The sequence below is a fragment of the Plectropomus leopardus genome, chromosome 17 (assembly GCF_008729295.1).
Source record: "Plectropomus leopardus isolate mb chromosome 17, YSFRI_Pleo_2.0, whole genome shotgun sequence".
Taxonomy (NCBI): Eukaryota; Metazoa; Chordata; class Actinopteri; order Perciformes; family Serranidae; genus Plectropomus; species Plectropomus leopardus.
In genome coordinates, this window is record NC_056479.1 from 3,240,809 (window position 1) to 3,257,866 (window position 17,058).

A 17,058-nucleotide genomic window follows, 5' to 3' on the forward strand; every position below is an offset into this window, starting at 1 on the left:
TTATTTGCATTATATAATTTCTGGGTGTCATTCTGGTGTTTTGCCTTGGAATTTGTCATTTTTACTATTTTCTATCTGATTACATATAAAGAAAATACATGCTATTTCCACTAGGTGCACTGTCATTATCAATGTTGCTGCTTATCATTGACATATCCCAGACTGTGATCATATAAAAGATCTTCTTTGCATGTAGTACAATAAAAAAATAATTCTTTTTGTATTTGTTTTTTACGAAAAATGAAAAACTCTTTTAAAAAATAAACTCAATAAAAGTAGGAAATAATATTTATGTATACAATTTTTTAAAGCTCAATTTTGAAAAGCTCAGGCTAGCCAAAGTCTCCACTGTTAAGTCAGTGTGATGAATTAAATGTGAAAAATAAAGACACGTTTCCAGTAAATAATGCCAAAGTTGCTCAATAATTTATTCATGTTAACATTTTACAAAACAAAATGTACACGATATAAAAAACAATTTGTTGTTTGAACTTACAAACCAACCATTCAGCCAACTCTGAAACACACCCGACTGTGACAAGCAAACAAACTTTGGTGAGGAGTGAAAAACAATGGAAACTTGCAGGGCTGGATTCAGCAGCCGCACAGTGTCAGTCTGTACATGTCATGTTTGTGGCACATTTTAACTATAGTCCCAATGACATACCTTCACTGAACACTGGGCTGTTTCTAATCTACAATAATCATAATGGTCTTCTTTTGATCAACAAAAGCGTTGTCTTGATATCCCCTAACAGGCGTGTGGGTGAACGTCATGCAACATAAAGATTTGGAGTAAAGTGAGACACTGAAACTTGAAAGGAACAGGAACGATGCTCGGGCCTGCAGGGTTCTGTTGACAATACAGTTTGTACAAAGTAGTGAAACTAAATATCCTTCAATCTTGGAGTGAGTGCATCAGTGAGCGTTCGTCATATATTGCACAGGTTCTCCTCTGTTGCCTCCTCTGGAGCTAATGTCTCTGTGCAGCGCTCCGTCAAGGATGGGACACGAGGGGAAAATGTCTCGGGGGTGAAGGGAGGTGTTAACATTTGGAACAGATTTGAGAGCCAAGGTGTGAACTCGGTTAAAGACGTCCCAACTTGTCTGCAGGACTGGCAGGTTTTCCTCTGGTTCCAAAGTATTACAGACATGGCTGCTGAGAAGGTCCACAAACGAGCAGCGGCTCCAAAGTAACGTCTGACCTCAGCACGGCTGCCACCCTCCGTCTCATCTCTTCTTCTTGCTGTGTCGGAGCATCTTCTTCCTCTTCAGGATCATCTCGTAGAGTTTCTCCAGGCCGGGCTGCAGGCCCTGACCATCCAGCGCTGAGCAGCCCTGTGTGTGGTGCAGCGTGGACGAGCTCAGCTCATGGAGAGCCAGAACTTTCTCCACCTGAAACACAAGAGACAGAATACAAAACGTCAGTTACAGTCTGACATCTGACAATATGAGACAGCAAAACGGGTCTTTCAGTGATGCAGTGTTAACTGTTGACTTGAACTGGTCTCAATTACTCTCAGGACTCTAGTTCATTTACAGGTACAGAACAGGTTGTTATTTTTCCAATAATGGATCATAATTTTATGTATTTAAAACAACGTAGCATAACTATTATAATTAAAGCACTTTTCCTAAGTCTTGTGTTTTTTTTTAATCTTTCGATGGGTTTTTTTTATTACTTTTTTGATTACTTCTTTGAATACTCGTTGCCTTCTTTTTTCTTTTTTTTCCAAATCAAGCCAGTTTGCTCAAGTTTCAAAGGGTCAAAGTAGAGGGAAAAAAGAAAACAAGGGGTAGGCATGTAGGAAAAAGTACATTTATAATTATCATGATAAAATATTAAATTTATGTTACAGAATTATAAATTTTTATGCATTTTTAGGTCATTCCTAAACGTGGTTTCATGCTCTTAAGTACTACTTTGATTATATTTTGATACAAAGCTGCAAAGGGCTGCCAAAATTTGATATCTTTCACTACTTATTAGTTACCATGAAATGTTACCAGGCAAAGAGGTGCAACAAGGACAGAAAGAGCCGTTATCTATCAAAGCTGAAATAATTAGAGAAGATTTATTGGTTTGCTCGACCTGTTCTTATTCCCAGGCCTTCAAATACCAATGCTGTATCACGCCCTTCAGCATCTCACAGTGACACACGGGGGAAGCCTCGAGCATGTCCATGTGACACACAGCTCAAAGACATCGTGGTTTGACTCGTTAAATGCTGTGTAACAGCCGGGGTTAGGTTCAGGCTGCAAAACCACTTTGTTGAGTTTAGAAAAAAGTGTTTTGGGTTTAAACGCTGTAAGGTGAATGTGGGTGGCGTCAGTGTGCGATGACCGTACACACGTTGCATCACATTATGTTAAAAACAACAGTGGCTTTAGGTTTTACAGGGGATGCGCATAAGTTACACAACTTTACATTTAAACAACACTGACTTTTGGTGTCACACAGAAAGTGACCTGCAGGCTCCTGACTGAAAGACTTGTTTTGTTCGACCCCTCCTCCCACCTCATGCAGACTTTGTTGGGGCTGCCCTCTGAAAACCGGAGGCTCAAATCATTAGTCATTAGTTGACTAAGATTGCTTCAAGACCAGCAGCTGTTTGTTTTTCTGAACAGTGTACTTCTGCGGATGTTTTGCTTCTTAGATTTTGCTGTGTAGTGAGTGCTCGACTTTCACACTACTCTTTGCAGCTGTGGACATGCAGGCAGCAGCACAGAGGGGGAGAGAGACCGCACAGAACTATGAAGAAGTGGTGAATCTACAGTTCTCAGCAAGTTATTATGCTACATTCTCTGGCTTTTGTTTGATATCTTATGTTGGAAAAAAAATGTTATTGTACATTTGAGATCTATTGTTGGGGACAGCCCTAGACTTAGTTGCTCCTAAGTGTCTTATCTTAATTTGAACTTGACTTTGGTGTCATTATCACACACTGGAGAGTGTAACAAAAAATGCAAAAAATGTTTGACATAAAACCAACTAAATTGTGTGATTTATGCTGGGATCTGTATCAAACAAGCATACAAACAAACAAGCGTCCCTTACATCTTGAACATTATCCTCAGGCTGGGGCATCTCTGCAGTGCCAAAATGCGTCATTCATAATGGGTCGTGACACAACTTATCCCCCGTATAAAAAAATTACATCTCCTATGATATGGATATTGCAATTGGCCACTCTTCAGTCCATTTTCAGCCTAACTTGTTTTTCAATGCTAATACCGGTGTGATACTATTTTGAGTTTTAATTTAGATACTAAAGCAATACTTTGACAACAAAACATCACACAAATGGTGACTTTTCCATATTATATTTGGATGTTTAGATACTTGATTAACACTTGTTAATGTTGGAACTAAATCAGCTCTGTACAACAATAGCAAGCCATTTTTCTAACATTAGTTACCTCTGAGGCTGACACAGCTCCATCCAGGTCCTGTTTGTTTGCCAGAACCAGCACGGGCACCCCCTGGTTCTCAGCCGACCGGGTGATCCGGTGGAGCTCCACCTTGGCCTCCTCCATTCGCTCCGCCTCGGCCGCATCCACCACGAACACCAGCCCGTCCGTCCTCCTAGTGTACGACTTCCAGAGGGGCCTCAGCTTCTCCTGACCGCCGACGTCCCACACCTGGAACGTGGTGGTGTTGGTTTTGGAGTTCCCCATGGGAACTTTAATCCGCTCCATGTTGAAGCCTTTGGTGGGGATCGTCTCGACAAACTCCCGTAGCTTCAGTCTGTAGAGGAGCGAGGTTTTCCCTGCAGAGTCCAAACCAATCACCACTACATGTAGAGACTGGAAGCTGGGCAGGAACGGGGTGTTGGGGGCGATTTCTGTTAACTGGTTTCCCATATTTAGGTCCTGTAAAGTGGAGTGTTCACTCTAAAGTTTATAGTTTCCTTTGGAAGGTCTTCCTCTCAACTCCCACTCTCTCACTGTTTTCCTGGGTCCTTGTCTCACTTGCTTTTTGTGTCCTTGGCAGCAAAAAAAGTGTGTGTGTGTGTGTGTGTGTGTGTGGACACTTTGAAGGTGGCAGGAGGGACAGGGAGGGGACGGTTTGGCTGGAGAGCGGTTCACACTCCTGGCCTCACTTCAAAGGCTGGTACAGGATGATGAGGGGACAGACCACTGGCTGCACTCACTGCGGACAGGAGATAAAAAGGGAGTGGGGGAGGAAAACATGAGTCAGCTATTTTAAGAGGGGCACTGGGCTGTCAGTAATTAAGACAAACAGAGACTTAGCGCAGCTACAATCCACTGTCACACCACAGAGAGGACTGAATTGTATGTCTTTTGTACATTGTACACTTCTTTTATAGTAAATTCTATACTTGATTAGATATGACTACAGTGGTAATTTTACATAAAAAGAACAAATTAACCCTCTAAAACCTTATTCTTGTGCTGTTTTCAGGCACCTCTGACAAGTATTTAAACTGTTAAAAGCACAAATTTGTTTAATTTCTTTCAAAAACATGGAAAAGGTGATGAGCACCTTAGCAAGAAATGAGTAGACTTAAATAAATATTTCGAAAAGGTTAGAAAAAGAATATCTAGGGGATAAAGAAAAAAGCTAGAGAGATAATTGTGTATTTATAGTAGTAATCGTAATCATATATTTTAAGATTATGTTACATCAAATATTATAATATTTTAAATGGTTTTCCTCAATCATGTGAGTGTACTCTTTTTTAAAATTATTATCAATTTTCAGATATTTTCTTGCACTTTTATGAATTTCTTGCTAATCAGGGAGTGATTTCTTCCTTGGTTGCTCATTGCCACTACTTATTTATTTATTCATTCAAACAAATCAAGCCAATTCGCTCAGGTTTAAAGGGTTAAAGGAGAGGGAAAATGGAAAATGCAGGGAAAAACTACAAATATTATCATGACTACATATTCAATTACTTGAAGTTTTTTTTAAGATTTACCATAATTTCAAGCACTTTTCCCAGGTCATTTCAATGTTTATTTTTTTCTTTCTTTTTCTCTTTTTATTATAATTATTTTCAGGTAATTTTCCCGTACTTTTGACTAATTTCTTGCATTTAATTGTGTCAGCTCTTCTGACATTGCTCACTGCCCTCTTCCTTTGTGTTTCAGAGAAATGAAGCCAGTCAGTTCAGGTTTCAAAGGGTCAAACATGTTTTTTTTTTTTTAAAAAAAAAAACTTTAGTGGTAAACTGCAGATCATCTTTTGTTCTGACAGTGCAGTGAATGGAGAGCCATCGCATTTGCAGGGCAGAGAGCACCGTCAGCAACTGTGGTGTTTTCTAGCTGTCTCCTGCACAGGACGAGAAAAACATGGATCAAATAGATCCTCTGTTCTGGCTTTTTATAGAGTCAAACATAGTCAGTGCTGATGCTGAGGTAAGTTAGTCACCCTAACAGCACAAACACTGCAGGTCGTAGATGTAATTCGGATAAACACACAGCCTCAATCATTAACAACAACAGAATGAAACGTGCGTTCAGACGTGTTAAAGTAATTGTACTGCACAATCAAGAGTTATTATTTAGTTACAAAAGTTCAAATTCGTTTTTTTTTTAAAGTACATTTCCTTCTCTTTGTGCTGCGCGGCGGAAGGACTTACAGGACCAGTGCCGCCGGTCTAATCACTGCCAGCCGCGCGCCCCGACAAAGTCAGCGCGTAGGGGTTATTTCAGTGATAAAAATGTTAATGTTTCTCACCTGTCGGCACTCCCAAGCTCTTTAAACTAGTCGACATGTTGCATAACGACGACTTTGTGAACAGTATCCAAGTTTAACGCCAAAATAATCCCAGTACGTTCGTTTCCAAGACTGCACTGTGCAGACTGAGTGTGCTCTGCGTTGGTCCGACGACGACTGGCAGCGGAAGAGGAGTAGCGCGAGGAAAAGCACGAGCAACCCCCCGCTGATGACGTCACAGCAGCGGGAGGGACAGAGACAGAGAGGACCGAAACATGTCCAAAAAAAAAAAAGAATATATTTGAAAAAGAAAATATTTGATCTGAAGTTATCCTTTAGACAAGATAAGATCGAAAATAACTGGAACGTTTATGTACTATCCTAGCAAAAAATAAAAAATAAATAAATTAAACAAACAAACAAGAAACAACAATGCATACATTTAAATTTAATTTAATTTAATTTATCTTAAATAAAATAAAATAAAATAAAAGGGAGGGAGGACTTGGAAAATGAAGGAGAAACAGTCCCTAAAAAGTGAAGTTATTCATTGTTGTAAGGGTTGAATGTTTTCAGATTTTTGTAATCATTTAAATTTGCTTTATTTTTAAACACACACACAAAAAAATTGTTCTTCAATTTGATTATTGGCCATTGCTAAGTTTGTATATAGTATAGTGAAAGAAGTATTAATAAATTAATAGGAACAGAAGGAATTAATAGCAATGCCAGAAATGTAAAAAAAAAAAAAAAAAAAAGCTCCTCAGTGCAGTGTTATCTAATTATGAAGAGGTTATAATATATCACCCAGTCACCCAGACATTGTACACTTTTGCAAGCCAAATTAGGAAATATAATGCCTTGACTACAAATACATTTTAATACACATTTAACAGCAACAAAGCTGCTGGAAAAGCAGTGATGAATCGCTGAAAAAACATCTGGCATAAAAGCCACTGGAAACATGGCCACTGACCAATAAACATCAGCCACTGTTTTTGTTTATTGGTCTATGTCAGCGGTCTGCAGCTGAACCCGAATCTCATTGTTTTCACAATTTGTGAACAGTTACGGCTGCTGTTCTTCTTCTTTAAATTAGCCGCTAACTGCTAAATCTCCCACAGTGGGTTGCTTGCAAAAAGTGTCATCAAAACATCACACCTGCCCCACCCATGGTCATGTCTTCCCGGCTTCACGTTTTACACAAAGAGCCTTTTTTCTGACTCTTTCTACCTCCTGTCTCGGCTCAGAGGCGAGACAACTCTTTCCGCCCTTTAGTTGATTGGACGTAATACCGTACAGCGAGGCAGAATAACAATGTAATATTCCTGCCTTGAACAGGAAGCAAAAAAACGTCAGCCCATATAGGCTGCTACCTTTCAAAACATTGTTATTTTACACATTAAAGGCAAGTCCATGAGAGATTTGACAGGCTGTAGCAAGTTCAGACATGTCTGTGACAGCAGCGATACAGAGGAATTATCATCGAAGTTCTTAAACAGCAGAGATTACAGCTATAAAGTTGGAAAATTTACTTAAGAAGATAGGGTTAGAGAATTTTAAGGATAAAGACAAAACCAAGTGTTGATCGAGACCCTAAATTTTCATGGGAACTGTTCTTTTTTCTGTGCATGGAAAAAAAATGTTATTTCTTAAGATTACAACTTACCTGTTACACAGTGGAGCTGATTTATCTTAGAAAATGTAAAGGAAACCCCAGGAGGTAAATTGCATTGAATAAAGCCCCATTTCCACTGCACAAAAAACACTAACATCTGTTTTTTTAAAGCAAAAGGAAAGTGTACAATCAGCATTTACACCAGCATGCAGTAGACACGATTATTTATCACCTCCAGCTCTGATCGACATTGTTAAACTTGCAAGATGGATTGACAGACCATCACTAATTACTGTCCATCTCTACCTAAGCAGTGCTAAAATATTGATTTAGATTAGTCTGTACCAAGTTTGAAAGAGCTACTGATTTAATATATATATATATATAAAAATAGAGCAGTAACCCGTAAAGTTTTCATAGACCTCTGTCCATGCTACTTTCTATTGTTAGCCTGTTCTCCAGCCTGTTTGTGACACCAAAACACACCAAAACAATGGACACAGACAACAATCCACACACACATGCTTGTCTACTGAAGAGCCGTGTACACAGCTCTACTCTACTGGCAATGGAGAAGCAGTCTATAGCCTATTTTTAGCAAGTTTATCCGTGTTTGAAAAACCTGCGTGCATGCACTGATTTAGATGGAAAAGCGGTATAACAAAGTGAACAGAATTTAGAAGTTTTCATGACCTCTGTTTGCTATAATTCTACTTTAAAAAAAATGTATAAAACAGAAATCCCACTGGCCATTACCAAAAATGCATTGCAATGAGATGGCAGTCAGATGTCCCATTGGCTGTTGGACTGTGACTCTCAGAAGTGAACAGTTGTGGTCCTCCAGATAACTTACTCACTCAGGAATGAGATCCAATTTTTCTATAAAATATGGCAACTTTTTATCACCTTCATGGAAAACCTCCTACCCCCTAAAATGGAATAATGGCCTGCATGATCTCATTATTTTCACCATACTAGTGTTATAATAGACTATGTTATTATGGTTAATGATATCCTGTCTTTCACCATTTTTTCCTTTTATTGCATTGTTGTACTTAACTTAATCACTTAGATTTTAATGTGAAACACTGCATGAACATTTATTTTATTGTCTGTGAAATTATTTTTGAGTTATTCATAATGCAAAATTATGTTTTTGTACTGTCATTTGGTGCCTGTGTTGTTTGTATATTAAAATAAATGAAAAAATAAATAAAATATAAAAAAGTATACATAACAATTTTTGTTTACTTATAAACTAAACTCAACTTAAGTCTAGTAATTATGTTTAGGCTATTAATCTTTTTCAAGGCAATATGCTTCACAGATATTTTGAAGTCAGATCAGCTTGTTAGAATATTACAGTGATCAACAAAAGTAACAGCAAGGAGCCATAAAGGCAGACCGGCAAAGTTTCATGTTTGTCACAGCTGGAGCTCAGAGTGCCGTCAGTTCATCGCAGGTCACCACGAGCCATCGCTGACATAATGGCACAGCTGTATTGATTTGCATGATAGTGGTCTATGTCGTTCTCTTCAGATACCTGACACTCATTATCATAATGATGTGTGTGTGTGTGTGTGTGTGTGAGTGTGTGTTTGTGTGAGAGTGAGAGGGAATCATGTAACGACCTATTGACTGACCCTGTGGAGCCAGGCTGACTGACTGCTTGTTAAGTAAGCGTGGATATTGACGTGAAAAGGAATGTTTTTAGAGGACACAAAAATCATCTTCTATTTCTATTAGATTTTTCTTTTTTTGTGCTGTTTGATCCTGATGTGGAAATTGAGATAAGCAGCAGCTGGAATGGTCCTGATAAAAATGGAACAATGCTGCTGTCAGGTGATTTGTAGATTCAGTGTAACCTGATTATATCAGCGTCACAGAGACTTCAGATGCATGTGTCCGTGTGTGTGTGTGTGTGTGTGTGTGTGTGTAATAGGCCCCAAACCTGTGTCAGATCTGAAGGTTGCTATCAGCTATGTCAGAGGAGCTAGATGTAAAATTCACAGGGTTTGTGGAATGGAAAACTGTGTTCTAGTTTCAGCAAGCTTTGAAAGCGTAATTCTCACTTTTACCCATCATGTCTGTCCCACAGAGCTTTGTATCTCGATATGAGTACTGAAATTGAAATAAAACTTTCAAAAATTGGCATCCAATGATCAAATTCAAATTCAAAATTTAAATATCCCATTGACTGTGACAGAGATTCTTGGACCCTTGAAAATGTCGGTGGGGCATGCAGTCCTGTGGCACCTCTATGTTGCACTAAAACATCGATCCAAATGAGTTTGCAATGAGTTTGAAAGAGAAACTGAATTAGTCACAGATATATAAAGAGAAGTAACCACCGTAGAGTTTTCACAGACCTCTGTCCATGCTGCTGTCTACTGTTTACCTTTTCTCTGACTGGCTGTGACATCGCCCAGGCACACCAACAAAACAACACACACACACACACACACACACACAGACAAGTTGAAATTAAGGCATACTTGTCTGCTGCAAAGCTGTGTACATGGCTCTGCTCTACTGACAATGGGAATGCAGTCTGTAGCATATTCACTAGATCTGGGTACAAAAATGATTGAATGCAAGTATAATTTGACTGGAGAGGCTTGATACTAGCTGGGGGGCCACTGGAATGTATCGGTCGATACCGAGTCGATTTTGAGTACTGATACCCAGCCCTATATCTCACAGCAGTCATCAGTGAGTGGCCTTTGCTCTGTTGCCATGAAGCCAGTTCAGTTTTTATCTTAGGTGTTAATCAGTTGTGAGTTTTTGGATTACGTAATTTAGTTAAAAATGTTGCGGCATATTTTGGCTGCTGATTACATCAGATTGGTGACTTTAAAGATATGGAGCTGTGTCTGTAAACAGAAGGTTAGAAGGATCATTATCACAAATTTCCCCAAATAGAGAGCTGCTGTAAACCATCACAGACACTCTTCTGTTGGCTTCTTTTCTCAATATTGCCTTAAATGTGGAACGTAGCTCATTCGGAATGAATTGCCCTGAAATGTAACCTTCATGGGTCAAATGAGAGGTCACTGAAAAACTACACCAAGTGTTCCTAGAGGTGGTGAATTTGCTTTACTGATCCCAGAGCAGCCAGCCGTACAGATCATTAGTCCTCACTGCATGGGGTGGTAGCGCTCTCTGTTGTCAGCAGGAGGAATAGCAGCCCTGATGGATGAAAACTCAACTGAGCATCCTTACTGCAAAGTGAAAAAATGTGCTGTTACATTTAGTATTCACACATATCTCATATGTGGCAAATTTATTTTGAAAGAGTCAGAACAGTAGCTGACAAAGAGTCTGTGTAGTCCTGTCAGGGGTTTGATTTTGCTGTTTGATATTTTGATCTTTTCTTTTTCTTTGGCTGATATATTGTTTAATATTGAATTATTTACTTGGCATTCCATCATATTTTAATACAATGGTTCCCAACTGGTCAAGCCACTGGGTCCAGATTTCTCCTTAGTCATTAGTTCAGGGTCTGCATATAAAATAACTTACCACATATTCATTTTTATTGGACAAAATGTAACTAACACTTGGACTTAAAATACAATAGAATACAACATATTGCAAGAATAAGATGCAATTAGTTAAAACCAGGATTTCTAGGATCTGAGTACATTGGGGGTTTAGAAAACCTATCTTCCAAACCCATGAGCATGTTTTCTTAAAAAAAAAAAAGTCACATCACAGTTGTAAGAAAAAAGTTTTTTTTTCTTCAAAATCTTGGGTAATTAAAAAAAAAATTTTTTTTTGTTTGAAATTGTAAATTGTTTGTAGATGTTTTTCCTTAAAATGTTTAAAGTAAAAACAATAATTTCCTCTTAAGTAAAGAGGAAATTAATCTAATTTCCTGAAGTGTAGTGGAGTATATTTAGAAAGTGTAATGAGATTAAAATACTCAAGTTCAAGTTCCTCAGATTTGTACGTAAGCATTCCAGCTTTGGTCAGTAGAGAGATGCACAGTAACTGAAATGACAGTCATTGGGATCAATGCACCTTTGATTAAATGATATTCATACAATTTTTAGACATACTAAATTTTCCTTGCACTGGGGAACAATTTGTGGACTGAGATTTTCTCTTATCATGGTAAGAGTACTTATAAACTTTTCTCTTACCTAGGATAAGAGCAAAAATAAGAAAACATTGGCAGATCCCAAAAATCAATGGGTACAAAGAAAATACAAAGAAATTGTGGATATGAGCAAAAATAAGAGAATTTGCACTCAATCGTTTCATGCATGAATGTTGTTTTTAGCAACTTATGTCTGTGTTTCCAGCCATGAAAAGCTAACCACGTTATGAACTAAGGAAATGTTAAGTTGTTTGTGATTTGCAGAGGCATACAATGGTGCATTTTTTCATAATGATTGGGTTGTGAATGGTTTATTTTTTGTTTTTTTGTTTTTTCGGTTTTAAATCAGCTCACTGATGACAGAACGCAGAAGTTACATTCTACAAGAGGAAGTGAGCCAGACTGAAGATGAAAGATAATTTGAAGACGATAGATAGCTCTGAAGATAATATCTGCTGGATAAGAAAAATGTCTGAGAGAGCAAACAAGAACCAGATTCACACAGAGAATCACACACACTCATTGTTAGTGAGCCACAGGAGGTTGTGAACAATGATTTATTCTGTTTCTCTCTCACAAAGGCTTGCCCCGCAGAGCATTATGTTGCCTGGAAACTTGCCTGGACCTTAACGAGGTCAGAGATAGGAGAGAGGGAAAGAGAGAGCGACACCTCCGCCTCCAGCAGTGCTCTGCTGAAAATCCCACAGCTGCTTTTCTCTCCACACCTCAGGTGAGTCAACTCTCTATTTACTCATCATATCTCAGATATCACTCACCTGAACTGAATTAACTGCTGATCCATATTCTGTTTCCTACAACAAAGGCGTACACATTATAACACATGCTAATGTGTCTAACATAAATACATGAGATGGTGAGGACGTGCTGTATTTGCACACTAAGCAAAATTTTAACCTCCACAAGTTGCATCCAGTGGTGGAATGTAGCTAAGTATGTTAACTTAAGTATTGTACTTAACTATGAATTAAATGTACTTGTAATTTGTTTGAGTGTTTTATTTTCATGCTACCTTATACTTTTACTCCTCTACATTTAAGAAGGAAATATTGTACTTTTACTTCACTACATTTATCTGACAGCTTTTGATTGAAAATTTGGATTTTTGCATTCAAAAAAATACATAAGAAAGGTGCATAAGCTATGATGAATGATGATGAAGCTATGAATTAGATAACCAAACACTTTATACAAGTACAGCCACAACAATTTGTCGATTTATCAAGTCGATTCATAGAAAATTAATAGCCAACTATTTTGACAAACATTTTAGTCTATTTCTGTTTTTTTTGTGTTTTTTTATTATATAATTTTGAGTTTTTCAGTTTTGCTTTTTTTTTTTTTAAGGTAATTTGTTGGGTGTTTTTTCTGGGTTTTCATGTGAAGTTTGGGGTATATTTTCTATAATTTTGATCTTTCTTTTTTTATGTTTTCTGCCTCTTTGGGGGGTATTTTTCTTTTTTCATTTTTTATTTTTTTTCAAGGATTGCATTGGGTGCTTTTACTTTTCATACTATAAGTACATTTTCTTGATTATATATGTGTAAGGTGTAAGTCCTGTCACTTAAGTAAAGCATACTTCTTCCAGCACTGGTTACATCATGTTTATTCCAACATCGAATATTTTCAGTTGCAGGAGGAAAACTGTAGAACAATAACAGTGAATATTCATCCTTTTTTTAACCTCATAAAAACTATTTGTTTTCTTAGCGTGAAGATTTTTATCATAAAAGGCCACTTCAACTGCTTAGTTAGGCACAGCTTTAGACAGAAAAAAAAATACTTACAAAAGGATTTTACTATATATGTAATGGATAGTGAAGCTAAACTTATAATATTATTGCAATCATTATTGTTACATGATACATTAAGGCTACTATTATCTTTACCATAAAAAGGCCAAATCAACCATTGGGTAAGGACTTAAAAAGACCTCTGAAACTATGACATGTCAAATAAATATGGCTAAATTCAAAAATCCCACCACACAGAGCCTTGTGTCTGTGTCTGTTCATGACATGGCTAATTAAAATAAATATTCAGATAAACAGGAGATCAAAATTGTAAATTGGATTTTAATGTCATTATGTTTGCCACTGAGGTAGGACTGACCGATCTCCACAGAGAGCTATGATCACATGCTTTAATATAAGAAACAAACAAAAATCACTTCTTAGGAACACAAAGGTCTAAAAAATATCACTTGTAATGATATTCTTAACTTTTGGACATCAGTATTATTTGAAAATGTATGTGCTACATTCTGTATGACATATTATTATTATTTTTAAGAACTATTATTATTATTTTTCTGCTAAACCATGCAGGCTCGACATATTTGCATGCATGACACAGTAATGTAATTAAATAATCATCTTATTAACAAAATGGGTCAAACTAGTGATTAACTGTGATAGGATATTTTGTGTGTGTGTGTATGTGTGTGTGTGTGTGTGTGTGTGCGCGTGTGTGTGGGTGTGTGTGTGTGGGTGTGTGTGTGTGTGTGTGTGTGTGAGTAATGCAGATAGACAGATATACAGATCAGTAATCAGAGGAGCAGACAGCAGTGGTTGGGAGTTGGTGTATCAGGTAACTATCAGACAGAGAGGAAGCAGCTGAGCATCGAAATATTCGTGTGGCATCAGAACAAGATATTTTGTATTGTATCTTGCTGGAGCTGGCTGATAATTTTTGAAACTTAAAAAGTGTGAAAAGATCAAATTAAAGTTCACCAAAGCATCCACATGGCCTGTTGCTCTTATACCGACTGATATAGATTCAGTCTTACACCAGCATCTTCATAAACTGCCTGCACTACATACAAAGAAATGCATTTTGGTAAATATAGTATTTTTCAAAAATGTTAGCGTAGCATTAGTTAGCGTATTTTATTTTCACAATTTCAATTTGCGCAGTTTAAGGGTTAATGGAAACCTGCCTGTTGTCTCCTCTAGGTGCTGCTGTATATCAGGATGTCTGCGATGCACTGGGAGGCCAGACGGCGCAGAGTGCTGTGGACCGCAGGATGGCCAGAGACAAACAGCAGGTAAAAAACAACACGGCCAAATCTCGTGTGCATACGTCTTAAAATTATTTTCTCCTGTAAGACTCAGTCATTTGCATTTATGATGATGTTTCAAAAAGCCAAAGTATTTATGAGGGTCCAGTGTGTCAGATTGAGTGGATTTAGTGGCCCCCTAGTGGTGAGGATTGCAGATTGCAGCCAGCTGAAAGTTCTCCCGGTTATAATTCCTTCAGTGCTTATTGTTCAGGAGATTTTAACAGGGAGCTGATTTATCTGAAGAGGTCTCTCCCTCTCCAAAATAAACAGGCAGGGGAGTAAAATCAATGAATGAAACTGTTTGTGTTTTTAAAACTTAATATATATATATATATATATATATATATATATATATATATATATATATATATATATATATATATATATATATATATATAGTTATTTTATTAAGAATTTCTAATACCCCAATTTTCAGGACATTTTCTTGAAACCTTTCACTCATTTCTGTCAATTTGTGGAACATTTCTTGCCAAGTGGGTCATTGCCATTTTCGCCATGTTTTATTACTCAGAAATCGAATCAAACCAATCTGCTAAAGTTTCAAAGGGTTAAATAGCTCATGAAATGCAGCACAAGGAAACCAATGTCAATGCGGGTGTCAAAGGGTTAATCTAGATGAAACAAACAGTAAGGTGATTTAAACCTGTAAAAACACTGAATTACACAGTTTCACTTTACAAATCATCCTTTTTCCGATACTGCTTGTCACAGAGGGACTGCTAACTATGGTGGCCGAGGTAAAAACGCAAATGGCCCTATCTAGAGCCAGTATTTGGTTTGTCTGTTCTGGGCTACTGTTCACATGCAACATGGCAATCTCCATAAGCACGGAGTGCTCCCGTAGAAGTGGCTTATTCTAAGGTGACGAAAACACAACAATTCTGATTTTCAGGTGCAAAGAGAAAACATATGCATTACTATATTCCATTTTTGCCAATATATCCCTGTAAACCCTACACACTGGACCTTTAATTTTGTATAAGTCATTATTCAAAACCCAGTTTGGGTGTTTAGTGTAATCTTAAGACATTTCTTCCAAAACCCATATGCTGCTGTGCTGTTGTGATGCAGCAGTCTGTCTGGTCTGCTTTATTATTGAACAACAGCAGGTCAGACTGGAAACTGAGAAGGGACATGTGACACCCCAGCATGGGGTCAGACTGGTTTCCTGTGTGAATCTGACAGCTTGTATCCTGTTGCTGAAATCCAGGATGTGTTCCGACACACAAACATGTTTGTCTTCATTAGTTGGATATGATGCATTTTATATGCTTTCATTCTCCATTTTTGGATTCTTTTGGCTGTGTTCATGCATATGGCATAAAATGCTCCACCTGCCTTACTTATGCCAGAATAGGCATCTTAAGCCCCCAAAATGTCTCACTTTGAGCAGTTATTGTCACAAAAGCAAGGATATTCAGCTTGCTCATATATGTTTTTTGGATTTAAGAACACATCTCAGATTTCAGGACATTTCTAGGATTTTAGGACATTATAGGCTCTTAGCTAGAACCTCTGTAGGGGGTAATGAGGGATCCTCCACCGGCACCTTTTTTTGAGAAAACAAGCTCTATTTTGATGCTGTTTTATGCACTCTGGCACTTTATGTACTCTGTACAAAAACAATTCCCAGTGTGAATCACTTTAACTGCCATGTGCCACACACTGCGGAGAGAGAAACACAACAGGGAAGGGAAGGAGAACATACACAGCCAAAAAAAAAAAAACCCAGAACGCAATAATTGTGAGCACCAACACTTTAACCTGAGAACTGCCTCAAGGTGATCTTAAGACATTACATTCAACACAATAGGACGGATGCTGTTGCCAGCGCTGAGACATTTTTAAAAATGCATCAAAAAGACTGTTTTCACTAAACCTTTGTTATTTTAATTTTGTCTCATAATAATATTTAAATTAAAAATAAATAAATAAAAAAAATCAACAGCTGCTGGTATACTGGGTCACTAGGAATCGAAGCGCTATAGCTACGATTTCCTGAGAGGAGTGTTTCTTAAATGGGGATCTTTAACCCTTCAGTGTTAAACATCACACACACCCCTATCGCTCTGCACACAAAATGTGCTTTTCATAATCAAGCTTCAAAAAAATGTTACACATTAATATTATATCCTACTTTTCATTGAGTACAGTCAGTCAACAACGGTCAGTCCTAATCATAAATATCAAATGTTCTTCAATTTTCCGAATTTTGACACGTTAAATACCAGGTTTTTGTCACGATGCCACTATGTTTTTAGATTTAAAAAAGAAGAAAGAATTATTTTCAATATACACAGTCTGGGATATGTCAATGATTAGCAGCAATGCTGATTATGAAAGTGCACCTGGTGGAAATAGCATGGATTTTCTCCATATGCCAGATGTGGTTTAAAAAAGAAAAAGATAATCGGGTGGAAAATAGTTAAGATGACAAATTCCATTCCAGCTCAAATTACAAGAGACTGAGGAATAAAAAGCATGTTAAATGGGCAAAACAGTTCTAAAGGTTAATGAAGGACATTTTATAATAGCTCCACTATTAGACAGAA

General features: G+C 37.5%; 1 protein-coding gene across 1 annotated transcript; it reads right to left on the reverse strand.

Moving 5' to 3' along the window:
• Positions 1 to 404: 404 nt before the first annotated feature.
• Positions 405 to 5,863, reverse strand: LOC121956788 (ADP-ribosylation factor-like protein 4D). The gene is made up of 3 exons (XM_042505172.1): positions 5,708 to 5,863; positions 3,421 to 4,153; positions 405 to 1,395 (listed from the first exon to the last, which is right to left on the reverse strand). Exons 2-3 carry the CDS (start codon positions 3,862 to 3,864, stop codon positions 1,231 to 1,233), a joined length of 609 nt encoding a protein of 202 aa, XP_042361106.1. The 5' UTR covers positions 3,865 to 4,153; positions 5,708 to 5,863; the 3' UTR covers positions 405 to 1,230.
• Between the last annotated feature and the right edge of the window lie 11,195 nt (positions 5,864 to 17,058).

Coding starts and splice junctions, on each gene's coding strand:
- LOC121956788 (XM_042505172.1), bottom strand. CDS start 3,864: ATGGGAAACCAGTTAACAGAAATCGCCCCCAACACCCCGTTCCTGCCC. Junction 1,396..3,420: donor GAGCTGTGTCAGCCTCAGAG/GTAACTAATGTT, acceptor CTTGTGTTTCAG/GTGGAGAAAGTTCTGGCTCT.